Source organism: Microtus oregoni, unplaced genomic scaffold (genome assembly GCF_018167655.1).
Source record: "Microtus oregoni isolate MIOR12 unplaced genomic scaffold, Mior012 000002F_ref0000024, whole genome shotgun sequence".
Lineage (NCBI taxonomy): Eukaryota > Metazoa > Chordata > Mammalia > Rodentia > Cricetidae > Microtus > Microtus oregoni.
The window spans coordinates 56,488,839-56,514,509 of record NW_024543061.1 but is presented as its reverse complement, the minus strand read 5'-3'; the positions used below and the strand labels follow the sequence as shown (position 1 = coordinate 56,514,509).

At 44.8% G+C, this 25,671-nt stretch overlaps 2 protein-coding genes across 3 annotated transcripts in view; one reads left to right on the top strand and one right to left on the bottom strand.

The window, feature by feature from the left end:
* The window catches only part of Raf1 (Raf-1 proto-oncogene, serine/threonine kinase), a 58,497-nt gene extending 41,195 nt beyond the window's left edge, over positions 1–17,302 (top strand). For both annotated transcript variants that reach the window (XM_041645180.1, XM_041645188.1), the window contains 12 exons: positions 262–360; positions 2,187–2,340; positions 6,384–6,411; positions 6,519–6,646; positions 6,982–7,099; positions 12,812–12,896; positions 13,365–13,541; positions 14,078–14,124; positions 15,589–15,707; positions 15,919–16,050; positions 16,136–16,270; positions 16,438–17,302. In XM_041645180.1, coding sequence (XP_041501114.1) covers positions 262–360; positions 2,187–2,340; positions 6,384–6,411; positions 6,519–6,646; positions 6,982–7,099; positions 12,812–12,896; positions 13,365–13,541; positions 14,078–14,124; positions 15,589–15,707; positions 15,919–16,050; positions 16,136–16,270; positions 16,438–16,581 — 1,366 coding nt within the window. In that variant the 3' untranslated portion in view covers positions 16,582–17,302. The remainder of the gene's footprint in view (positions 1–261; positions 361–2,186; positions 2,341–6,383; positions 6,412–6,518; positions 6,647–6,981; positions 7,100–12,811; positions 12,897–13,364; positions 13,542–14,077; positions 14,125–15,588; positions 15,708–15,918; positions 16,051–16,135; positions 16,271–16,437) is intronic.
* Mkrn2 (makorin ring finger protein 2) overlaps positions 17,284–25,671 on the bottom strand; it is a 35,094-nt gene continuing 26,706 nt past the window's right edge. The window contains exons 4-8 of the mRNA XM_041645198.1: positions 25,003–25,307; positions 22,896–23,110; positions 21,538–21,648; positions 18,658–18,802; positions 17,284–18,493 (exon numbers count right to left, since the gene is read on the bottom strand). Coding sequence (XP_041501132.1) covers positions 18,356–18,493; positions 18,658–18,802; positions 21,538–21,648; positions 22,896–23,110; positions 25,003–25,307 — 914 coding nt within the window. The 3' untranslated portion in view covers positions 17,284–18,355. The remainder of the gene's footprint in view (positions 18,494–18,657; positions 18,803–21,537; positions 21,649–22,895; positions 23,111–25,002; positions 25,308–25,671) is intronic.

Below are 25,671 nucleotides of genomic sequence, written 5' to 3'. Positions count from 1 at the left end.
ATTACTCTGATATAGCTGGGCAGCAACAGACTTTTCTAGATATGCATCCTAGCAGGACACGTGTTCATTGGCCAGTTGCTGTCACTCAGTCTGTAGTCTAGTCCTTTGTGTTGGTAGTCTCTTCCAACACAGGTCTAAAGCACTTGAGGAACATGAAAAAAGAGAGGTTGGGTTGTAGTTCTGAGTTTTTAGGCAAGGGGCTGGTTTCTCTTAAAGAGGACAAAATCTGTAAACCAGTCTTTCCATGTTTCTTTCATTCAGGCTGTTCCCAAATTCCACTGTTGGTGATAGTGGAGTACCAGCATTACCTTCTTTGACAATGCGCCGGATGCGAGAGTCTGTTTCCCGGATGCCTGCTAGGTAATGTTTTACTTGGCACTCTTTTGGAAAATTACATTGGGTGGAGTGAGTTGGGAGCCTAAATACAAAGAAGTCCCTCTTGATGTCCTGGTGTCTGCAGACCCCTTGCTGCCTCTGTGGAACATCAAGTAGAGACCTTTCTCTCTGTGGTTCCATGGAACTTACATTCTGAAAAGTGATTTTGACTGTAGGCCCTTCTGTTACAACACAACCTCAGTCTCACACTATATTTCTGAAAAGCTTGAGATCCTGCCTTCTTCCATTTGTGGGGAATTGAGCATTTAGGGAAAGGGCTCCAAAATGAGTATAGTGACTAAGAAGAACACCAGACTTTACTTTTTTTTCATCTTTTTTTTAATCTTTATGGTTTATTTATTGTGTATATAGTATTCTGCCTGTATGCATGCCTGCAGGCTAGAAAAGGGCACCAGATCTCATTACAGATGGTTGTGAGCTACCATGTGGTTGCTGGGAATTGAACTCAGGACCTTTAGAAGAGCAGGCAGTGCTCTTAATCACTGAGCCATCTCTTCAGCCCCAGACTTTACTTCTAAAATGTTTACCATGGCCTACAATCCAGGTAGATAGAAATAGATCCCTTTTCTGTTATGCGTTTGAGTTTGCATTTAACTTGTCATTGCTGTTTTCTAGCTTTAACATTCAGAGTTCAGTGGAGTACACATCTTACTCAGTGACACCCAAGAATTTAGAACCTAAAATCAAATTACATTTTTATCTAAAATATCTGACTTTTAACTTATATGTGATCAGCTAGCATTTAATGACCCCTGTAAAACTACTATGGAAATAATTAAAGACAGTATCTTAGGACAAGGAATTTGTACTGAAATGCGTTTGTGTCTGACTTGGATGAATTCTTTTTGGTAATTTGAAAACTACATTTAAGTAAAAAAAAAAATACTTACCTAGAAGAAACTAGATTCTGAAAGCCTAAATGCAGAATTCCTAGTGCAAGGTGGCATTCAGTGAGGGAATAACTCTCTTTAAGCAAGGCCAGGCACACTCTGGGCGGTATGGCCATAGACAGAACTGAATCTTTTAGAAAAGCCAGTCTTTATCCCTTGAGTTCATATGAGTATGACCTGAACAAACCTTAAATTAAGTTTACAGAACAGATGTTTTACTTTGTTTTGTTGGAGTTGGGGTGGAGTTCAGGGCCTCATCTAAGGCTTGTGCCATGCAGTGGAGTTACACATTAGTCACGGAAGCTGTTACTTGTTTCAAGATACTGGAGTTCAGACCTGGAGCCTTACATAGGCTAGGGAGACATTCCTTCTACCACTGAGCTAACATTCCATCCCTCATCCCATACTTGCTAATGTGTGTTCTAGGCTGGAACTGTCATTTCATAGGTCAGGGTTGTAGATCTAAGATAGAATACACACTTTGTTGTGTGCTGGCTACAGAGAGAAATTCTCAGTCCTTTTTTTTTTTCTTCAATTAAATTGGGCAGAGACCAGTTAGCATCAGGTAGTAGTTTAGCAAATACTTAGCTGTTCTTAGAGACATAAAGCTCTGAAGTATTCTGAAGAGTAACTTAGCACCAAGGAGAATTTATATGATGGATTTCCCTTTTCACAGGTGATGACAAGCATGTTTATTTTTCATTTTTAAAAATTTGCACACAAAAAGAACCCAGGCAGAGTTTTTAAATAGTGCATACTGAATGAGTGAAACATTGCATCACAGGTTATATGGGTCAGGTTTGCCTTTAAGGGTCTTAATGAGGTAGGCAGTTGAAAAGACTTTGCCAGTGTGGAGGCCTGAGTGCCATTCATGAGACTCTCTTTCTTCTCCATGCCTAGTTCCCAGCACAGATACTCCACACCTCATGCCTTTACTTTCAACACCTCCAGCCCTTCCTCTGAAGGTTCCCTCTCCCAGAGGCAGAGGTCAACGTCCACTCCCAATGTCCACATGGTCAGCACCACCTTGCCTGTGGACAGCAGGATGATTGAGGTAATAGGGCCCCTTGGGGATGGTGATGAACAGCAGTAGTTAACATTGGGAGCACAGAATATGGATTTCAAAGCTGCTCAGGAATATTGCAGTATTTTCTCAGGCCCTTGAACTTATTTTTAAATCTGGTACATCCATAGACTGACTTCATAACAAGGCTAGTGTATCATTCCAGTGGGGAAACAAAAGTCCACGCTAACCATTGTGCTCTGTGTCCCAGCTCTGGATGCGAGTTCTTTGAGCTGGTATAGATAGCTACACGCAGAGCAGCTTCATGTGATGAGGGTGTTGTAAACTAACAGGTGCTCTAGAGGACTAGGTAAAGTAGGAGCTCTAGGAGCTAAGTGCAAGTGCGCCATTGCCAGTTGGTGTTCGCAGGCTGCCTTTTCTTTTCTTGTTTGTTCTCTTTGTTTGGTTTGCTTTCTAGCGCATCTTTAAAATCGACTGACTACACTTTAAATGCTTCCTTTGTTCTTTATTCTTCTTTATTTCTCATTGCTTTGGACTAGAATAACAGCCTGAATGCCTCTCCCAGGCCGTGCTCCAGACGGTTTTGTCTGAGGGGAAGAGTAGGTATTTTCTACATGCCTTTGCTTCTTGGGTTTAATAGGACAGACTGTCAGATGGTAGGCTATCATGGGAGACAATAGATACGTTCCTTTATAGTGCTACTCAGACTCTCGCCATGTTTTCTTTCTTTTCTATAGAGTATTTATGAGTAAAACAAACACTATACGAGTTGCTACTGCTAGGTGAATTTCTCAGGGTAGATTCTCGAAGGCAAGGGCATTGAAATAGTTTTTAAAAAGTCAGTTGTCTCTAAAGACAATGATGGACTGATAGTAATACAGCATCTATACTGAGTTCAGACATTAGAAACCAAAGCATCTCACCCATTTGGTTGATGTGACCTAGAAAAGCCTATCAGAAAGTCTGGCATCCTGGCACATGCCTAGAATTCCAGTACTCTGGAAGACCTTATTCAGGACCAGTCTGGGCTACACAGTGCAATCATGTTTCAAAATCAAATTAAAAAGACATAGCACACATGATCATGTAACTATGCTTTCTCGTTTTTTGCAAAAATTTGTTCCTTGACACCTGCCATATTAGGTGCAATTTCTCTGTAGTTACAGATCACCTTTAACCTTTTGTCTTGCCCAGTGTAAGTTATGGGCTTTATCATAATGATTGGTCCTATATACTTAAATACAATTATAAAGTAGCCATTTTCTTTGTTTTGTTCCCGTATAAATTGTAATACACTCAAAGTGAAAATTCTCCAATTTCTAACATAAGTAGCACAAGTATTTTAATTCTGTTTGTGTCTCAAAAGAAAATTTGATTCTTGGCCTCTTTTTCCTCCCTTTTTGGTGTTTTTATTTTTGTTTTCCGAGACAGATTTTTCTCTGTGTAGCAGTTCTAGCTGTCCTGGAACTCACATTGTAGACCAGGCTGGCCTCAAACTCTCAGAGATCCACCTGCCTTTGCTTCCCAAGTGCCGAGTTAAAGGCGTGTGCCACCATGTCTGGCTTTTCTTTCTTTCCTTTTTCTTTCTTTCCCTTTTTCCTTTCCTTTCCTTTTCTTTCCTTTCCTCTCTCTTTCCTTTCCTTTCTTTTCCTCTCTCTCTTTCCTTTCTTTACTCTCTCTTTCCTCCCCTCCCCTCCTTTCCTTTCCTCTCTTTTCTTTCTTTTTCCAATAACACAATTCAGCATTTTAGACTGAATGATGTTGTTTGGCTTACACCAGTTATAGTACTTAAATCTAGGAACACACAAAAAATTATCATGGGATTATGTGATCCAATTATAGTAATTACCACAAAATAAAATACACGGTAGAGGGAAGAAAAGGTAAGAGACATTAAGAAAAACTATCCTGCTGTGCTCTGGAATATAATTCTAATCAATAAAAATAACAGAAGAGGTCTGGGTGGTGGTGGTGGTGCACTTCTTTAATCCCAGCACTTGGGGGGCAGACACAGATGGATCTCTGTGAGTTCGAGGCCAGCTTGATCTACAAAGTGAGTTCTAGGACAGTCAGAGGTGCACAAAACCTTGTCTTGGAAAACAAAAACAACAAACCAAACCAAAAAAAAAAAAAAACCCAAAAACCAAACAAACAAATAAAAACCCTAACCAACCCAGAAGAGATTGTTTGAATGACCAATGTTTCTCCCACTGGCTGCTATCCTGTTATACTTATTTATACAGTTACCCAGGCTTTTCCACCTTCCCTCACAGACACATATCATCAGCCCTAGTTTGAGTTGTAGGGTGAACATCTGTATTTGTGTGTGTGGAGGCCAGAGGTTGATATCAGTTATCTTCCACAATTGCCTTTCCATTCTGTGTTTTGAAATAGGCTCTCTCATTGAACCTGGAGCTTGCTGGTTAGGCTAGCATGGCCAGTCAATGAACCTCCAGGATCCTCCTGTCTCCACCTCCCCAGTGCAGGGGTCATAAGCATGTGCCACCACTCTGCTTACATGGCAAGCCCTTCAGCAACCAAGACCTCTTCTGAGGTCCAAGGATCCAGATTCTTAAGCACTTCTGTGGATGTTTTACAGACAGGCCAGGCTCATGAATCAGAACTAGGTTTTACTCTACATTGTTAAAGATACTTGAATAGGATGTCTGAAACAGGTCCGGGGTGGGGGGGGGGGGGGAGGAGGGAAGGAGAGAGAGAGAATACAGTAGTTTGGTTTGTTGCTTTTTTACTCTTGAAAAGGTATCTTTAAAAGTCAGGCATGGTGGCACATGCCTGTAATCACAGCACTAACAAGGCTGAGGCAGAAGAATGGCAAGTTCAGGGCCAGTCTGTGCTATACAATGAGACTATATCAAAAACAAATGAACAAATAATATGGCTGGAGTGATGGCCCAGCAGGTAAGAGCATTTGTTCTTCAGAGGATCTTGGTTCAGGTACCAGCATCCACACGCAGTCTTACTGCTGTCTATACCTTCAGTTCCAGAGGATGTAACATCCTCTTCTGGCCATCAGGGGAACTGCACAAATATGGTTTGCACACATACATGCAAGCAAAACACCCATACACATAAAATGAAAAAAAAAAAGCCTTAAAAATGAATGGAAACATTTTAGTAGTAGCTTCATGGAACAAATATCTTGTTTGTTGTGGTATTACAAAGAGAAATGCAGATGACTTTCTAGAAAGACACTTTCTGAAGTGAAGTGATGAGGGTCAATTGAGATATATTCCACCCTCAAGGAAAATTAAAATTTAGAAATGTCTCATAGAGGGCTGTATAGATAGTTGGATAGTTAAGAGTACTTGCTGCTCCTGAGGACCCAAGTTCAATCCAAGCACATGTCAGGAAGGGCATAGCTGCCTATAACTCCAGCTCCAGGGGATCCCACACTCGTCTTTTGGCCCCTATAGGCACTTGCATTCTTACATAAACACAAATCAAGAATAAGATCTTAAATGTCCAGTGGAGGTAGGTTTGAAGTAGTATCTTACTTATGCTAAAGGAGCTGAGGCTGAGATCTATGTGATGGTCATTTCTGCCACCATGGAGTCTCCTTTCCTGTCCATTTGTGTTTTTAAGCTGTAAACACAAGATTCAGGCTCTGGGGTTCAGTCTTTTCCAGTTCCTATAACTTAGGCTTTCAAGTAGTACTTACCTGTGTTGAATCCAGCTTTGATCCATTTTATCCTTACTCCTACTGAAGTAAAAATGAGCCTGTTACTGGGTCTCTGTCTTTGAGTAAGCCTCAGTAGAGCAGGATCCTGAGTCTGTGCAGGAGATGCCAGTTGACAGTAACTTTCCAGAAGGTTTGTTTCTGAGAAACGATTTGGTTTGCATGAAAAGTTAAACTCACTTCACATAGTATTTAGTAGAAAACAATCTTGGAAAAATAAGTTTGGGGCACTAGGTAAACCAGGAAATTAAGAGTATAGAAGTATACTTTATATTTTAGAGGGTTAATTAATAAGTGCTTTGTTCCTATGCCCTCTCCCCCTAAGAAAAAAAGGCCTTTTCTAGTGTATCTGATCAGCTTTTATTTTCTGTTTCAGGATGCAATTCGAAGTCACAGTGAATCAGGTACTTTATCCTAGTCATGTAGTGATCAGTAATGGGCTTTTTCTCTCTATGCTGTGATCTTCTGTTGGCTTATCTACGTGCGGATTCTGTTTGTCTTGTCTATTAAGCCTCACCTTCAGCCCTGTCCAGCAGCCCCAACAACCTGAGTCCAACAGGCTGGTCACAACCCAAAACCCCTGTACCAGCACAAAGAGAACGGGCACCAGGATCTGGGACCCAGGAAAAAAACAAAATTGTGAGTATGGCCAATAATACCTCCTGCCCTTCAGGGTTCAGTAAAGATAAACTCTTGGAAATCAGAATGCACTTAACATATTTAGGGGTGGGAACCTAATAAAATGTATTGAAGGAAAATGACTGCCAGTATCCCCTGGTGTGTTCACATTCTGTAGGTTGCCATTTGGCTACAGCTCAATAAACTGGCATCTCCTCAAGGACAGAATTGTAGCTACAGTGACAGTGTCCATTTTGAAAGGACAGACGGGGGTGGGATGACCCTTCCTTTGATAGTCCTGCTCCCAGCAGGCTGTTGACATTCTGTGGGTTGTGAATGATCTCCACTTGTTTCAGAGGCCTCGTGGACAGAGAGATTCAAGCTATTACTGGGAAATAGAAGCCAGTGAGGTGATGCTGTCCACTCGGATTGGGTCAGGCTCCTTTGGCACTGTGTACAAGGGCAAGTGGCACGGTGAGTTTGAGACCTATCTCCAGCTTCAGGGATCTAGCGGTCAGGTTTTAGCAGAGAGGTGAAGTAATAAGGGCAGCTGCGGGACTGCGTCCCCAACACCCCAGCCGCCTGCCCGGCTAGCTTATGCCCGAAATAACAACACACAAACTGTATTCATTTAAACACTGCTTGGCCCATTCTCTTCTAGGCTAATTCTCACATACTAATTTAGCCCATTTCTAATCATCTGTGTGTAGCACCCCAAGGTGCGCTTACCGGGGAGATTTTAGCCTAGTCCATCCTGGGTCGGAGCTTCATCCCGGGAGCGGGGCATGGCGTCTCTGCTGAGCTGTGGAGTCTCTGAGCTCACTTCCTCTTCCTCCCAGAAGTTCTGTTCTGTTTACTCCTCCCACCTATCCTCTAACCAATAAAATGGGCCAGGGCAGTTCCTTTATTAGCCAATGACCTTCCTCCATCATTTCCCCTTTTTCGGTTTAAACAAAAAAAAAAAAAAGGCTTTAACTTTAACATAGCAAAATTACATATGACAACAGTTATCAAGTAAAAGTTACAATAATCTTTATCATAACTAAGGAAAACTATAACTATAACTAACTATTCTTAACTCCATCAAAGACTCCAGAAAGATATAATATTACCTAAGTAAACAAGAACTAAGAAACTTCAAACTCTAGAAATGACAAAGACATCTCGCTGCCTGGACAGTCACCCAAAGTTCTTTTGTACCGTTGGGGCATCCATCTTCAGCCTTCAGGCCCATGGTATTCAGCAGACATTTCCATAAAGCAGGAAAATTCAAAGTCAGTTCAGTCACTATCTGTTGTGTCCTGCAGAATGTCTCGCAGACTCTTTCATGAATCAGGAACCCCGAAAGATCATCTCACCTTAGGCAAGTTCAGTAGTCCTCTCTCTGCGGGTTCTCTGTGTCCAATTTATGCAATAGTCCAGGCAAGAGCAGTTTCTTGCCAAAATGGCTATCAAACTCCATAAGGTGCCTCTTTGATGCCCATCTTCCTCTTGAAGTACATTGGTGCTGCCAGGAGCAGAGTGTCTCATTGTCATGAAAAGTCCTCAGTTATTAAAACATTAAATGTCCTATTCTGTAATCTTTGAAAGACATGAAGAATATCTATCTAAAATATATCTCTATATATCTAGAAAATCTAACTAACATGACTACAAGCTTTACTATTATCGATGATTATCCATTAACAACCTATATTTCTTAATTATACAGTACATATTTAAATGAACTACACAATCACAATACCTTAATCAAAATCAGAAACACTGGGGCTGGAGAGATGGCTCAGAGGGTAAGAGCACTGGCTGCTCTTCCAGAGGTCCCGAGTTCAATTCCCAGCAACCACATGGTGGCTCACAACCATCTATAATGAGACCTGGTGCCTTCCTTGCCAGCAGTACATTGTATGCTTAATAAATAAATAAATATTTAAAAAAAAATCAGAAACACTTATACATATAACAAAATTGACCTTAAATCTCTATCAATAAAGCAAAATCTATACTAATGCAAATTATTCATACCTATATCATATCCCCCTTTTAATGTAAAAGAACGTTTATAAACCATATTTGGGGACATGGGCGCAGTTTTTTTTTCTCTCCAAACTGCTTCCTGCTGAATGGGGGCGTTGTTAATTAGGTCTTTCATGGTATAACCTGTGTGCTAGTTTCATCTCGGCAGTTGAGCGAAGCAATTTTTTGAAGGCGTGCACAGGAACCATTCAGGAGGACGTGGTCCATCATACCAAATCGGAATAGAAGAAATGAACAGCGTCTCATCCTCTGTGAAAACAAAATAAGAAACTCCTTTCCAAAGTATCATATCCTTAGATCCAAATTCAAAATATCTATGTTGGATTAGTTCAGCAGTATTTATAAATAAATATCTTTTAGCAGCTGTTGCTCCTTCCTCAGCATTCAAATAATTCAAAGAGAGCATAATAGCATACAGTATCAAAATTCTCTGTGTATTTTCCATCTTTGTGCAGCTTTGTTTTAACGTCTATTTTGTTTATTTTTACTTTTAACTCTTTGCTTTTTGAGACAGGTTCTCTGTATCTTTGACCTGAAGTAACTCTGTAGACCAGGCTGTCTTTGAACTCTCAGAGATCCGCCTGTCTCTGCCTCCCAGGCATTCGGGATTAAAGGTGTACACTACAACACCTTGAACTCACAGAGATCTGTTTGTCTCTGCCTTCTAGGCACTGGGATTAAAGGCGTGTGCTACCACACACAACTCTCTTCCTTTTTTTTTGTTTTTTACTTTAAGAACTTCAACTTTTAGTCTACATATATTTTTAACACACTTTAAACCATTCAGAAATTTTCTTTGTCTTTGAATCTCTCTTTACTGTATATCTCTCTTTTTCTGACCACACGAGCCTTTAAATTACTGAGCAATATGGGTAGGATTAAAGGCGTGGCTTTGCCAGCTAGATCCAGCCCATTCCTTAGCTTTCCAGCCTCATGGCTGAGGTACTGGCTGTAGCCATGTTTACTGTGACAACTCTACGGCATTTCAAGGTCCCTACCAGCAAGCGAGCTTCAGCAGCCTGTGCTTGCAAACCGCACAAACCACCTGCGTAAAAGAGTCAGAGTTTGTCCTGGCAGGACAGCCCAGAAAGCCGGCATTTTTAAAAGGCGCAGCTTTTTTCCTGCTACGGCTGAAAACCGAAAAGCATGCGTTCAGCTTTTCGTCAACACCGTTTAAGTGTTTCGTGGCAGGACCTCTTAATGAGCTGCAGGCTTTGCAGCTAAAGCTGAGTCAGGAAGCCTCTCTTAGATGAAAGCGCATGCTTGCCTCTAACAAGCAGAGTAGAACCGAGAAATTGCTGCTACCAAGAAACCAGGCGCAATGCTTTCATTTTGTTCTAGAATTACTTCCCAAGCTGTCTCAGGCTTAATGTGGAAGCAGTTGTCCACGTGGGCGCCATATGAAGTAATAAGGGCGGCTGCGGGGCTGCGTCCCCAACACCCCAGCCGCCTGCCCGGCTAGCTTATGCCCGAAATAACAACACACAAACTGTATTCATTTAAACACTGCTTGGCCCATTCTCTTCTAGGCTAATTCTCACATATTAATTTAGCCCATTTCTAATCATCTGTGTGTAGCACCCCAAGGTGCGCTTACCGGGGAGATTTTAGCCTAGTCCATCCTGGGTCGGAGCTTCATCCCGGGAGCGGGGCATGGCATCTCTGCTGAGCTGTGGAGTCTCTGAGCTCACTTCCTCTTCCTCCCAGAAGTTCTGTTCTGTTTACTCCTCCCACCTATCCTCTAACCAATAAAATGGGCCAGGGCAGTTCCTTTATTAGCCAATGACCTTCCTCCATCAGAGAGGGCTAGGGCCTTCCTGGTTCACAGTGGCCTTCTCTATGGGGATTTGATCACACCTGTCAATCAAATCAATTCTGAAATGTCACAGCATTCTAACCTTCCTTTAGTGTGTATAATAAAGTTCTAATGATGCTGAGAAACCAGTGACCAAATATTAGCCCTGTAGTCAGGTAGGTGTCATTGCTGCTATTTCTTCTAACTAAGCCAGTTCTGCTCTGGGACATGCTTCTTCACTGAGCAGGTGTTTGCTGCTTTGGTGGAGGACACCCTAGACACCAGCAGCTGAAGGGACCTTAAAACAGGTACAAAGAGCAGGAGCTGCCAGCGTGCTCCTGCATGTTTACATTCTGTAAGTTGCCACAGCCATGCAGGAATCTCCCTTCCTCAGCCACTAGGACCTGCCACTAGGGCACACGTGGCTTAGGGTCTATGTGCTTGCCGGACAGGTGACTTCAGCACTGCACCTTCTCTACTCAGATAAGCTGCATCTTATCCAGCAGCCTGTGTAGTCAGAGACTGCAGGTTCATTTCCTGGCTGCCCAAACCCGAATAATCACACAAAAACTATTATTAATTACAATACTGTTTGGCTGATGGCTCCGGCATATTTTTAGCTAGCTCTTGTATCTTAAATTACCCCATTTTTATTAATCTGTGCATCACCATGAGGTTGTGGCCCATCGCTAAGGTTCTGGTCTGGTGTCCTCCTTCAGGCAACTACATGGTGTCTGACTCTGCCTTCTTTCTCTTTATTTTTCTGTTCTGATTTCCTGGCTGGCTTTACTCTGCTAAGCCACTGGTCCAAAAAGCTTTATTCCTCAACCAATAAAAGCAACACATACATACACAGAAGGACTTTCCACATCAAACCTGTCTTTGGTGCTGGGCAATGCCAGTTACCAGGTCAGCTATAGATGATAAAGCTGTAACTCACAAGAAGTCAGACTGGAGCCTCATGGGAACCTGTCTAGAACAGACTGCCTCAAGACCACATTCCTCAGGTTGAGGATCTACCCATCACCAGGGTGCTCTCAGCTGACTCAGACTTTGATTGTTGGTGCCTTGGTTACCTTGACTTTTTTTTTGAGACAAGATCTTGGTATATGTGGCTTAGGCTGGACACCTACCTCAGTTTTCAAAGTGAACAGACTTATAAATATTAGAGCTGGGTGGTGATGGCACATGCCTTTAATCCCAGCACAAAGGAGGCAGAGGCAGGCAGATCTCTGAGTTTGAGGCCAGCCTGGTCTACAGGAGCTAGTTCCAAGGAAACCCTATATCGAAAAGTCAAAAAAAAAAAAATACAAACCACAAAGTTGAGGTCCTAACTAGGAGGTGGTAGTACACTCCTTTAATCCCAGCACTTAGGAGGAAGAGGCAGGTGAATTTCTGTGTTCAAGGCTAGTCTGTTCTATAGAATGAGTTCTAGGATAGCAGGGACTACACAGAAATGCTGCCTCTAAAGTCCTTAAAGGGTTTCAAGAAATTTTGTTCTTGTTAATATATCTAATATATAAAACATATTTGAATGTGATTTCCAACTATCCCTGGAAGTATGTTGTCTCCTTGGTGTTTCTGAAACTGTAGGGAGGTTTCCTGGATTGCTGCCTTGGTGGTTGTCAGTATTCAAGTGAGACACTAGTATGGACCCACCCAGCTCCCTGCCCTTCCTGGCTCCAGCATATTTTTCTTCCTCTTCTTTTTTTTTTTTAAATTTGGCCCTGGACATGAGACTAACTTACTGACCTCTACTCTGAGAATGATTTTAACAGTCAGGTGTGTATGCAGGCTGTGACACAGCAAGGGTTCAGTACTCCCATTGCTCTTTCTGGTAAAGGACCCTCTCTGAGCTCGCTCAAGGGCCTGCTTCCTTGTCAGTTTGTACTTGGTGTGCCACTCCTGGCCCTGGCATTGAGTTCATCCTCATAAACTTAAGGTTGTAGAGTTATCCCATATGGCTCCCAGCATCATGTGGATAGAAGCTCCTTGAAGGCCTTTGTGGCCCAGTATGAGATGAATAGCCATGATTAGCTGGGAGATTTGTTCTACCTGCAGACACACATGTTCCTTGAAAAGTGCTTCCCTATATTCCTTAGAAATAAGGACTTTTTTTTTTTTTGAAAGAGCTTGCCATCAAAGCATGAGGATCCAATTTCAATCCCCAGCACTTAGATAAAAATTCAGCTGTGGTTATATTGTCGCGTCATCTCAGTGAGGTAGAAAGGGGCTCACTAGGTGCTGACCCTAGTCTAGTCCTGGGTCCTAGTGTCAAATAAAATAAGGTAAATCCTAATGTATTTGAAAAATATAGTCTATTTACTGAGTGTAACTAACTACAAATTAATTTGCAGGAGATGTTGCAGTAAAGATCCTAAAGGTGGTTGACCCAACCCCAGAGCAGCTCCAGGCCTTCAGGAACGAGGTGGCTGTCTTGCGGTGAGCCCACCCCTAGAAGCAGCAGGGTTGGGTAGGGCCGGGTTGTGCAGGTCAGCACCTGCTGTGGGTTCTGAGGGATGCTCCTTTAAGGAGGAGGGAACTCCTTCCAGCATTATGTGCTGGAAGCCAGAAGAGCCCTATGCATGGACATACCTCATCTCTGTAATCAATACTCAACAGTCCAGCTGTGTGGGGTTTGGCGCGTGGTAGGGGAATTGTTTTTCCAGGCATCTTTTTATAGCTAGTCTGCTTTGCTCTGGAGCCCAAGCCCTAGCTAGCCCTAGCTACTGAATCACTCTTAGGTTTGTAGGGATGATCTGGACAGGGGTGGATTCCACAGATGAGGGGTCCTGTGCAGAGAGCATCCTCTGTAGGCAAGGCCAGCATGGAGGTGAATGAAGGCTGGGCTTCAGCTGACTGCAGGCAGTGCTCTCATAGTTGTGCTTTCCCTGCTTCTCCTTCCCCCAGCAAAACACGGCATGTTAATATCCTGCTGTTCATGGGGTACATGACAAAGGACAACCTGGCCATTGTGACCCAGTGGTGTGAAGGCAGCAGTCTCTATAAACATCTGCATGTCCAGGAGACCAAATTCCAGATGTTCCAGCTAATTGACATTGCCCGACAGACAGCTCAGGGAATGGAGTAAGTAGACAGTTTGGTGAGTCCTTGTGGGAGCTGAACTGAGTGGCACCTGGGTGGGCTCTTCGACACTGGATGATGCACGGGAACTCTAAAGCTCCCATTCCTCATCAGCCAGGCCTAGCCACTGTTTGTAGGAACCTTGGGCCCAGGCAACAGGAACGCCCTCTGCTCACCAGTACTTCTGTCAATTAAAAAATTGTGTATATTTGTGTGGGTCTGTGTGTAGATGTGTGCACACGTGCCAGTACTCAGGAGCTGGAGTCATTCATGAGCTGCCTGATGTGGGTGCTGGGACGTCTTTGGATGAAATGTGTGGTAAAAATTATGGCATCTTCCCTATTTTTTTGTTTGCAAACCCTATCCAAGTTGCAGTATGCAGGGCGAATTGCTACCCAGTTAGCTGATGGGCAGTGAGGCTTTTGAGTGAAACTGTCAGTGCATTTACACTGTCTGTACCCTTTCTATAGGTGACAGGCTTGGGCTGGGAAGACAGGCTCCTGGGTGCCTAATAGTTAACTGATTTTTCTCCCTCACAGCTATTTGCATGCAAAGAACATCATCCACAGAGACATGAAATCCAACAGTATCCTTTGGTATCAAGTTCTCAGCTTAGGGACCCAAAGGATCCCTTTTCTCACATATGGTTCACAGTGCTTGGGGAGAGCTTCTTAAAGGAAAACACATGGGCCTACTGCAGCCTCCAGTGACTGTATCCACAAGACTTCCTTAAAGTCTTTTTTCCCCAACAGTGATCTGGAAACAATTCCTTTTAGAGTGGAGATACAAAATTTAAACTCAGTGAATTATACAAAATCTTCTTGAGATACTGTTGTACATACAGAAGAGAAAGTAACTACAAGCCAGATTTTCAAGATTTTGGATTTATTTCCCATCCTCTGATGCACTGCTCGATGTGTTACCAGCAAGTCCAAAGTGGTTGCTGCCTCTTGCTCAGCCATTCATACAGTAGATCAATGTATTTGGTGGAAGACACAGATATGAAGATCCTTTCAAACTAAGTTATGACACAGGGCAGGAGAGCTAAAACATCCTTGTGGTAAAACTGTAAAGGTATATTATTGGTCTTGCCAACTGAAAGCAAATTGTTTCTAGTGGTTCTTGGACAGGTACCAAGAAAATGCTAGATCAATAGCTGCACATCATGTACCAAGAAGTGTGTTAACTGAAATAAAGACACCACACCTTGTATAGTAACTCTATAAAATTCCAGGGATGTGACTTTGTTTTTTGGCTATTTTCCCTGGCAAAGGCCAACTCTGAAAGCTTTTATGTAGTCTTTCCAACCATAACAGCCCTCACTGCAGTCAGGGAACCATTGTGAGAACTCTGGCAATTGGGATAGTAGATCTGCTCTCATTATACATTCTGGGACTGGAACTACTGTGACTACTTTAGTAAAAAACTCCACTAATCTCCTGACCTCCGCAAAAGGGCCATGTTTCTTGTGGGTCCCCTGGAATCGGTGTCAATTCAGATTGTTTCCTTTTCTCCACTGTTCAAGATCTGAAATTGCTACATGTTGTCCTGGAATGCACAGGAGTCAGCCTAGAGTCCACTGTTAGAAACCGTATTCCTTGTTCCTCATACCAACTGTGCACCTTTTATGCTGTGAGACGGTACATGGTGTGGCAGTGTTAAGCTTAGCTGTGCTGAATGTCTGTGCTGGATTAGTGGCCATGACCACTTTGTTACACTTTCCTGAAGTAAGATTTTTGTTTTTTTAGCAGCTAGGCAATGCTCTTACATATTAGCACAGATGTAAGGTTTGAACTCCCATGGACCAGCAGGTCACAAAGTTAGACCAAAATGACCATTACCCAGATGTGAGCTGATGGAAGTCACAGGTAGACCAGTTCCAGCAGGTATTTTAAAGGAAACATTTGGTGCTGAGTGCGAGTGCCACATGTAGGTGAACAGTCTGGGGTCCTGCCTTCTGGAAGATAACTAATTTCAGAATTTGATTTAGTAGCGAGGTGAAGGAGGTAGAATGAATGCTAAACTGTCAGTCTCCTTAACAAGCATTGAGATATATTTCTCCATGAAGGCCTCACGGTGAAAATTGGAGATTTTGGTTTGGCAACAGTGAAGTCACGCTGGAGTGGTTCTCAACAGGTTGAACAGCCCACTGGCTCTGTACTGTGGATGGTGAGGAAGCTGGCCCCGAGCTGGGTGCATACCAGTTTCGGGAATTTGGTTGATCCCTGGTATCAGCTTAAGGCAACAGAGGCCAGAGCCCGGGGGTTTAATCTTTGGGGAAGAGCTACCCTGAGCTAAGGCCTGGACTCCCTCTGACTAGTTGGCTCCTGAATGTCTCTGGAGCCCATCACCCAGATACTAACATACTTTGTCCTCATAGGCTCCAGAGGTAATCCGAATGCAGGATAACAACCCGTTCAGCTTCCAGTCTGACGTCTACTCCTATGGCATTGTGCTGTATGAGCTCATGACCGGGGAGCTTCCCTACTCGCACATCAACAACCGAGATCAGGTGATCTGCACAGGGCCTGGCAAAGCAGCGAGGGGCTGTGAGTTTCAGTGTTCAAACGAGTTTGCTCAACTGTTTCCTTCTTTAGATCATTTTCATGGTGGGCCGTGGATATGCTTCCCCAGATCTTAGCAGGCTCTACAAGAACTGCCCCAAGGCAATGAAGAGGTTGGTGGCGGACTGTGTGAAGAAAGTAAAAGAAGAGAGACCTCTGTTTCCCCAGGTTAGCTCAGTAGTTCAAATATGATTGTATTCTGAGCATGCAGATGTGGTGGGGAGTGGACCTTCTGTGTTCCACAAGCTCTTGTGTGCTTTGGACACTTGACTGAAAGGTATGGCTGGGGAGATACCAAGTCCATCTAACCCGAGCACACTGGGGCCTTGTTTCAGATCCTGTCTTCCATTGAGCTGCTTCAGCACTCTCTGCCGAAAATCAACAGGAGTGCCTCTGAGCCCTCTCTGCATCGGGCGGCCCACACGGAGGACATCAATGCTTGCACGCTGACCACATCGCCGAGGCTACCGGTCTTCTAGCTGATGTAGCTGTCCTTAGGCCACCAGGGGAAGAAGAGTCAGCAGGCACCACCACTTTGTTTCCTTGGGGGCAGAATGCATGTTTTCAGAGAAGCTGCTGCTAAGGACCTAGACTACTCACAGGGCCTTAACTTCATGTTGCCTTCTTTTTTACCCCTCCTGCCCTGGGAAAGGAAGCTGTCCACCATGCTAGCCTGCTCTGATCCAGAGGTATACAAGTCAGCTGAGTATTTTTAGGACAAGAAAATGGCCTTGGAGAGAAGTCAAAGTGGCTCGCACTCTGGCTGCTGCAGGGACGTGCAGTCGGGAACTTGGCTTGCTGAGCCCATCTGCTGCAGGGCACAGACAGTGGTGCAGTGCCAGTGCCAGTTTTGCACATGGAGTCCTGGCCACCTGGGGGAGCCTGCTTTGGTACTACAGAACTTCACTTTGTGAATCGTGTCTAAGGTGTTCTGTGTGGACGGCTTTCCAAGAGCGGTGCTCCACCTTCGGGTAGCCTCCCACACGCTGAATCTGTCTTCCAGGAGCTGCCCCTATGGGGTGGGCTGCAGCCCAGCCTATCTCTAGTCACATCTTTGTCTGTAAGAAAGCCAGGAATACAGGTTTTCTTAATGATTTGGGGTCTTAATTTTGTTTTTATTGCGCCTGACAAGATACAGTTATCTGATGGTTCCTCAATTATGTTATTTTAATAAAATAAATTAAATTTAGGTTTAATGGCTACTGACTCCTTCAAAAGTAATAATGATTTCACAGCACGGACACCTACTTGTTTCTTGTTTGAGGGTCTGTGCTGTGTGAGCCTTCTCTGCATTTACATGAACAGCCAAGCAAAAAGCACACAGGTTTAAGGAGCATACCCACACTATAAGGAGTGAGCACATTTATAAAATATTTGATATCTACAGGGCTTTTTACAAAAATAAATTCAGGCTTAGAACAAACTTGCTCTGAATTACAGTGTTATACACAGTATTACATTTACAGGCTGTTTTGGCCTCATGTCCCCTCAGATACAAGTGACTACTGGGTCAGGACCTCAAAAACAGTGTCGAGCCTACTTTACAGGAGAATGGGCAGTCTGAGTGTGACACCTCAGTGTCTTACGCTCACTGCAAGGGGAAGATGGTGATGGGGTTTCCCTGGAGACCTTTACCGACAGGAGCCACCCTTTAACTGTCAACTGCACATCCCCGCTGACTTGGGGCTCTGGAGGGACCCGATCAAGCCTGACCATCCTCAGAGAAGTAGCCGTCGTCTACACTATGGTGCAGCAACACGACCATGGTGACCATGTGCTCTCCAGAGCTGCATAAATAAATCCAAAGGCTCACAGCAGCTACATTAGAGATGAGATGGTCGCTGCAGAGGAGCCCTCCACAGGGCTGGCGACACCTTGATTAAGAGAAACTGATCTGCTCCTTTATGAGCAGCTCCAAGTTTACTGTTACTTAAGGAAGAAAGTCACAAAAGAAAAGATGGCGGTTGGGTTTCATTTAAAAGCAATCAATTAAAACAGCTGGACCACGTAGCTGGTCCCCGAGAAAGGGGCTGGAGGTACAACAACTAAGAGCTCAACTCTAAACGTAGTGATTCCATGGACTTGGTTATCTTATGTCCTTCCCTTCACCAGGGCTGTGAAAGTGGAGCATGAAGAGACCAAGGGGATTCGCTGCCACTCACATCCAGGTACGCCACCTTGTCAGTGGCAGGCTACAACCTGCCTTGGAAAGCTGTGACCGCAGAGCCCAAAATGAAGGTGTCAGCACTGAGTCTAGGTCTCTGATGGCTCTACTCCAGAAAGGTGCATGAAGAGGTCTCCAAGCTCCGTCACGTCGACATCCTCTGTGCTGGGGACCTGCTGGGTTTCTCGATTTTCGATAAAATCCCAAAGCCGCACTGAGTTGAAGAACTGCAAAAACAGCCAAAAAGCACACCTGGGTCAGTGGAGATGACAGCAAACTCTGAGTGCCAGCTTGCTTTGCTTTTGTTGACCCCACTGCTCTGCTGCCAAAGCTATTAGGAGGGGTCTGGGCAGTAACTAGAATTATCCCAAATCTTCCCTAACCAGCTTACCCTCACGGTGCCTTCAGAACTCAGCTGCTTCCGAGGTTTCTCTGGCTCTGCCAGCCGCCCATCAGGGTAAGCATGGCGGTAAAGGCACTTGCTTCCAAAGGGACAGGTCCCCTTGCCTTGTTCAAAGTATTTACATGCCTTTTTCCTGAAAAGCACACACACAAAATAAATGAATGAATGATGAAAGAATCAGAGGCTGGTGGAAAACTGAAGTTCAGCTACAGTCTTCCTGCAGCCCCCCCTGTGACACTGGGGAAACCTAGGCTAGTAGACGTGAAGTGGGATTCTGATTTCCAAGCTGGACAATGCTGCTGGGATGCACTGCATGGAGGCTGTAGTGCTCTGAAGCAAGGGCAGCCCTTCTCCCAGTCCCAGCAGCTCCAGGGCCAAGTGAGGCTTAGTTACTTCAGGTGCCGAGGTCTGAGGCTGATTTGCGTGCTCTGCTCAAGTCTCCCAAGTGAATTTAGTTCTTTCCTCCTGGTCAGGAATCCTGTCACAGCAGGAGGCAGCCTAGTAAAGCACGTCTTAGATGCTAAAGCTATAGGTACCTTCTACTTTTAGAACCTATCCTAACTCTTCCTTGTCCCTTTGGCCGCCTCCACTGTTCTGGGATTTTATTTTTTATAGCTTGGACATTAAGGTCTCTCAGGGTCCTTCAGTAGCTTCAGAACTGCCTTCTCAGTGGGCATGGTGGCCTACATCTGTAATCCCAGATCTCAGGAAACAGAAGCAGGAAGGTTGCCACAGTTTTGAGGCCAGCCTAGTCTATAAAAAGCTCTAGCCAGTCAGGGCCCATATCAAAACAAACCCCTTGGATGGTGTGGCACACACCTTTAATCCCAGCACTCGGGAGGCAGAGGCATGAGGATCTCTATGAGTTTGGATCTCTGCGTTTGATGCCAGCCTGGTCTACAGAACTAGTTCCAGGACAGCCAGGGCTACACAGAAACCCTGTCCAAAAACAAAACCAACCAGCCAAACAAAAACCAAAAAAGAAACAAAACCAACCAACCCACAAACGAAAACCCTGCCGTCCCTAGGCTCCACTCTCACATGGCTTTCCCTTTTCTCCTCCAGCCCTATCTATCTGCCTACAAAAGTCAAAAGCTCCACCTTGGTTACCTCACTTGGTGTTCTCTGCTCTCACATCCATCTAAGCTATTGACAAAACTCCCAAACCCACTGTCCCATTACCAGGGACAGTCTTCCTTGACATCCCCCCTTTCCCACTAGTAAGTCTCCAGCCTAGCCCACAAGGACAGGGTATTCAGGACCACATGGCTTTCTTCTTGCACCCAAGGTGGCCCCAAGTGCTTCCTCTGTTCTGGCATAAGGCACTAATGAAGAAATCTGCCACCACACTGGCCTATCACACTTTGATGAGAGATGATCTCATCTCTGTTCCCTGGTGGCACTTGGCAGAAGTTCATGTTCTGGAGACTGCTCAAGAACATCCACCAAAGGGACACACTGCCACAGCCAGGCAAGGTCAACAGTACTGGAAAGCCTTCTAAACAGCAAAGCAACTTTCTAAGCCCAGCCAGCTCTGTCCTGCTCCATCTGCCCTCTTGTGGATGGACAATCATATGACACAGGGGAAAATGGTAAAGTGGGTAAATATTAGGTACAGTGATATTTCATTTGTATTTTAATAAATAAAGCTTGCCTGAAGGCCAGCAAGTAAAACAGCCACCCTGGTCAGCCTTACAGACCAGGCAGTGGTGACACACACCCTTAATCCCAGTTGCCACACTAGTCTGCCATAGAAACCAGGCGGTAGTGGTGCACACCTTTAATCCCAGCACTAGAGAGGAATATAAGACGGGAGGAGACAGCTTTCAGTCAGTCTCATTCTGAGATTCCTGGAGGCAGGATCACCATTTCTGACTGAGGTAGAGGTGAGAGCCACTGACTGGCTGCTTTGCTTTTTTGGTCTTCAGGTTGAATCCCAATATCTGTCTCTGGGTTTTTATTAATCGTGCTACAATGAAGCTATAGTAATTATATAAATACAAAAATTTGCAAAACAAATAACAGGTAAAAAGCAAGAAAAAAATTGATTTTTGGCTAGTTATGATGGTGTATGAGTTCTAGGCCAGCCAAGGCTACACAGTGAGAGTGGGTCTCAATAAAAACAACAGAAGAATAAAGGAGCAGATGGGAACGGGGCAGATGGGTAAGGGGAGGGGTGTGAGGGGAGGAGGGGAAACTGGTAGGTATGAAGAATAAACAAAAAAAATGTTATTTAAGTAAAAAAAAACCTTTAAAAGTGGGCTTTAAATGGCAACTCTGATGTTGCCATATGGGCTTTGTAATAATGTAAACAGAACATACATTTTATAAGGCAATAGGAATATTCTCATAGAATATTCCTTCTTTTAAAAAGAAGCCAGGCATGGTTGTACATGCCTGTAATCCTATCACTAGGGCAGCTGAGGCTGAAGACCGAGGTCAGACTAGGCAACAAAATGTGCTGCCATGACAAGTACACGGGGGTCACTTCTCATCTGCACTTCAATTAAGGCGGGGCGCCTTTGCTTTATTCACTTGACTGCTCAGTGTTTTCCTTTCCTAGAGTGTGAGCTGTGTGAGGCTGGCGCTGTCAGCTTGAGCGATGTCCCCTGCAATGGACAAGGCCTGTGAGATGGCAGACCCTCAACAGGTTCTTGTTCAATGCTTGGACAATCAGAGGAGTCACATTAACCTCAGCACCAGGGCTCACCGTAGAACCTGTCTGCCCAGCAAAGTGCCTGACAGGAGTAAGAAGCTCTGATATCCATCCACCGGGTCCACACTCTTGGGAAACCTGAAGATGACAGAAGCTCAAACCACACCCAGCCATGGAGGTACCAGAATCCCCAATGAAATCAAGGCACTTACCCCATTCCCTGTTTGAAAGCTTCAATCAATTCATTCTTTTTATTCTGATCTTCTACCCAGTACACACTTGGAATTACAAACTCTGATATCACACGGCATTCTGGACAAGACCTGAGGAACAAACAAATCAAGTTTGTAAGGGAGAAAATAAATCATGAATCCTTTGCACATTCCACTCCGAAACCCCTTGCTCAAATGTATGGCCAGAGATATAAGCACCATTATCTAAGAGCAGCTTGTGCTGATGAAAACATTCGACTTAATAAGAAACAGAGATTTGAGGCCGGGCGGTGGTGGCGCATGCCTGTAGTCCCAGCACTCAGGAGGCAGAGGCAGGGGGATCTCTGTGAGTTCGAGGCCAGCCTGGTCTACAATAGCTGGTTCCAGGACAGGCTCCAAAAGCCACAGAGAAACCCTGTCTCAAAAAACAAACAAACAAGCAAACAAAAAAAAAAAAAAGAAAGAAAAAAAAGAAACAGAGATTGGCGCATTCATCTGGGATAGCCAATAAGTACACAACAATACTCATTATCCTCAGTGTACCGAAGACGAGATGACAGTGAGATACACTTTACTCCTGTAAGTGTTGGAGAGGATGTAAAGAAACTGAAATCTCTATCAGCAGCTAAGAGTAGGAAATGGCTTCAGTTAAAGGCCAAGCTACCATGAAGCTCCTGGGATCTACATGAGTGCTCACTAGCTAGTGAACAGGTTACAAGCTGTTCTCAGAGAACTCACCCACACAGCATGCTCATCAGGGGTGGCCCTGGGAACATTCGCTAAGGCAAAGGCCATGTAAATGACAGGCAGAGTAAGGGATTTATAGAGAAAGAACCTAGGCTGGAGGCTGCCTGACAGAAGACAACAGGAACGGGCAGGTGGCAGTCCAGGTTGGGGATGATGAAGTTTCTAAAACTAGGCTCATGTCAACAGCAACTGGAAAGTACTGGGCACGGCAGGACTGTACTCTCAGTGAAGTACTGGGCACTGCAGGACTGTACTCTCAGTGAAGCTGCTGCACACACGCAAGTTCCCCAACAACATGCACCAGGTATTAGAGAGTGGAGGGGAGCCATATCCCAAGGGAGAATCAACCCTGTTATTAAGGTAAAAAGCCCCAAAGCACAAAAATGTTACAAAGCAACTAGCCTAAAGCAAACACGACTGTCCTGAGTCCACCAGGTCCACAAGACAGAACCCAGCCGGCAACAACTGACAGTTTTACAAATTCCAACATGGAGAGACAGGTGAGGCTATCACTTAAGACAGGCAGGTTGACGTGTACAAGCTCACAGCTGGGGCCTGAGCTCTAGAAGGCAGCAGTCACCATGCCCACAGAGAAACCCAGCTGCACTCACTTTATGATCGGGTTTTCAAACTGCTTTGCACATCTCCACTGGCGGATGCAGGACAGGCAGTAGGTGTGGCTGCAGCTGGAGAGAATGCCAAACCTCCTCTCAGAAGCAGATGCCTTCTCCAAGATCACCTCCATACAGATGCTGCACACTTTGTCCTGGCTTGCCTGGAAGGCAAAAGCCTTTTCCATCTCGTGTTCAAATGTCGACATACACATCTGAGGACGACAGAGAGGAACCCAGGAGTTGCTCAGTTACATAGTCACAGGACCGTGTAAAAACAGTACCCATAGTCCCTGAATTCAGGACACAAAGATCTGACCACAAAGTGGACCTCAAGCCACCTTGTCCTTGTCCCAAGTTCCCTAGTAGGATATGATCACTACCAGCTTACAGCCATGGAGTTCTACAACACTTAGATCACTGTGGGAATTGCAGCATTCATGAGCACTGGGTCACAGGTCTCCTGGCTCTTCTGGATGTCATGCCTATTCTATGCCATACCAATCCAGTAAATGTTAAGTAACTGTGACCCAGCTGAGTGAATTCAAGTGAATGAAGGCAGATGAGAAGACCCAAATCCCTGCTTTGAGTGAGTGCACACAGCAGTGCCCTCTGCACACGAATAAAGAACAGAACCAATCTGATTTCTGCAGCTTGCTAGCCCACTGTCCCATGGAGGCTGGACTGCCAGGAATGCTGTCTGCTGGCATGTGCATTAGCAGCCCTCCTGGGATATAGGCCTCCTCTGTCAAGAGAGGTCATGACCATTTTATCCCACTGGGTAATTACCACGTCCTTACAAGAGGTGACCTGGACTCTAACACTGTAACCCTGGAATGAGCACAGCCTAATGTGAGACAGCCTCTAGATACCAGGGACATTCACAACCTTTCAACATTTGGCTCCAAGAGTCCATGATAAAAGGGACTAAAGAGATGGCACAGCAGTTAAGAGCTCTTGTTGCTCTTCCAAAAGACTTGCATTTGGGATCCTACTCTCATTGGGCAGGTTCAACAACTGCCTCTAACTCCAGTTCAAGATTCTACACCTCTCTCACCCTATAGGTACTCACACGCGTATGCATACACGCACAGATATTCAGGCACACAGACACACACAATTAAAAGAAAAGTCCACGATAAAGGTTTTTCAAAGTTTCCAAAATATTGGCTGCCTGGAGCCCCACCACAGAGATGTGTAAACCTAGGGAGGGAGGGTGAGAGACTGGGTGCTGCGTGGTACAGAGGGCAAACACAGGCATACGCACTCCTGAGTGGGGATTGCTTTCTATACTTTGCATTTCTTTTACTCTGAGTTTTCTCAAAGAATATACTCAATGTTCTGTGAAATGAACACATTGAAGCTTCTTTTTAAAAAATTATTTTTCAGCCGGGCGGTGGCGGCACACGCCTTTAATCCCAGCACTCGGGGAGGCAGAGGCAGGGGGATCTCTGTGAGTTCAAGGCCAGCCTGGTCTACAAGAGCTAGTTCCAGGACAGGCTCCAAAGCTACAGAGAAACACTGTCTCGAAAAACAAAACAAAATTATTTTTATTTCTTTTTAATTTTTATTTCATGTGCTTCCATGTTTGCCTGCATGTATATCTGTGTGAGAGTGTCAGATCCCCTGTAACTGGAGTTACAGGCAGTTATGAGCTGCCATGTGGGTTCTGGGAATTGAACCCGGATCCTCTGGAAGAACAGCCAGTGCTCTTAACTGCTGAGCCATCTCTCCAGCACTACTTTGCATTTCTTAAAGCTTAATGATTTATCTCATCACTATTACTCGTGTGTGTGCGTGCGCACATGTGTATGTAAACGAGGTTCTTGTGGAAGTGAGGAGAGCATGTCAGCAGTGGGCACTGGGAAGCCAATGCTGGTCTTCTGCAAGAGCAGCAAGTATTCTTAATTGCTGAGCCATCCTTCTTTGTCCTAAATAATCAAAAAACTGATAAAACAGCAACAGGAAAGGAACTTGGAAACAGTAAAACTAAGTCAGATACACAACACGGGCATTCTGGCAGAAAGATAGTCTCTGAGACTCCTGATCTGTCCCATGGTACATTCAGGTTTCTTAAAATGAGTTCATGCTAAGGTTTTCAAGTTACCTTCTCATGAGCTTTTCTTTGTTCTGGGTCAAAGGGGTGTAGGACTTGAAGCCTGCAGATCTCACACATGTCCCCATGCAGGTAGACACAGGCATCTCCAAACCGGCACTCCCCAGCAGCAGCATATGGGCACAACTGCTGCTCACTGCTATAGGAGCTGCTGGCCTCCAAGTCGTCCAGGCCACTCCTGATGGCATCTAGATAGGAATGGGGCTTCGTCTCTGGGCTGGTCTGAGGGTCACTGCAGCCACCTGGATTATTCACTGTGCTCGGGAGAGTCTTGTCTTCAGCCAGGCCAGTGAGATCTCAACACAAAATGCACACATACACACACATGAGAAAAGGCTCACCTTTCATGTAGGTACTAGTCCAAATTAGGAACAGTTAGAGAAAAGTAGACCACAGAACAACAGTGCAGAGGCTGGGAGATGGCCCAGGCAGTCAAGGGCTGGCCATCCAGAACAAAAGAATGAGGTCTTTTTATACAGAACGCAAAGTTGTCAATATACAGACCATTTAATGCTTAAACCCCAAAACATGAGGTCCTGAGGGGAACAAGCCCAAGAGCTAGGAAACTTTCCTGAGGCCCAGCAGCACAAAAGCCTTTACCACTTGACAACTTCTTTCTCACAAACCTAGTCTCGGCCCAAACCCCTTCCTTGCTCTGTG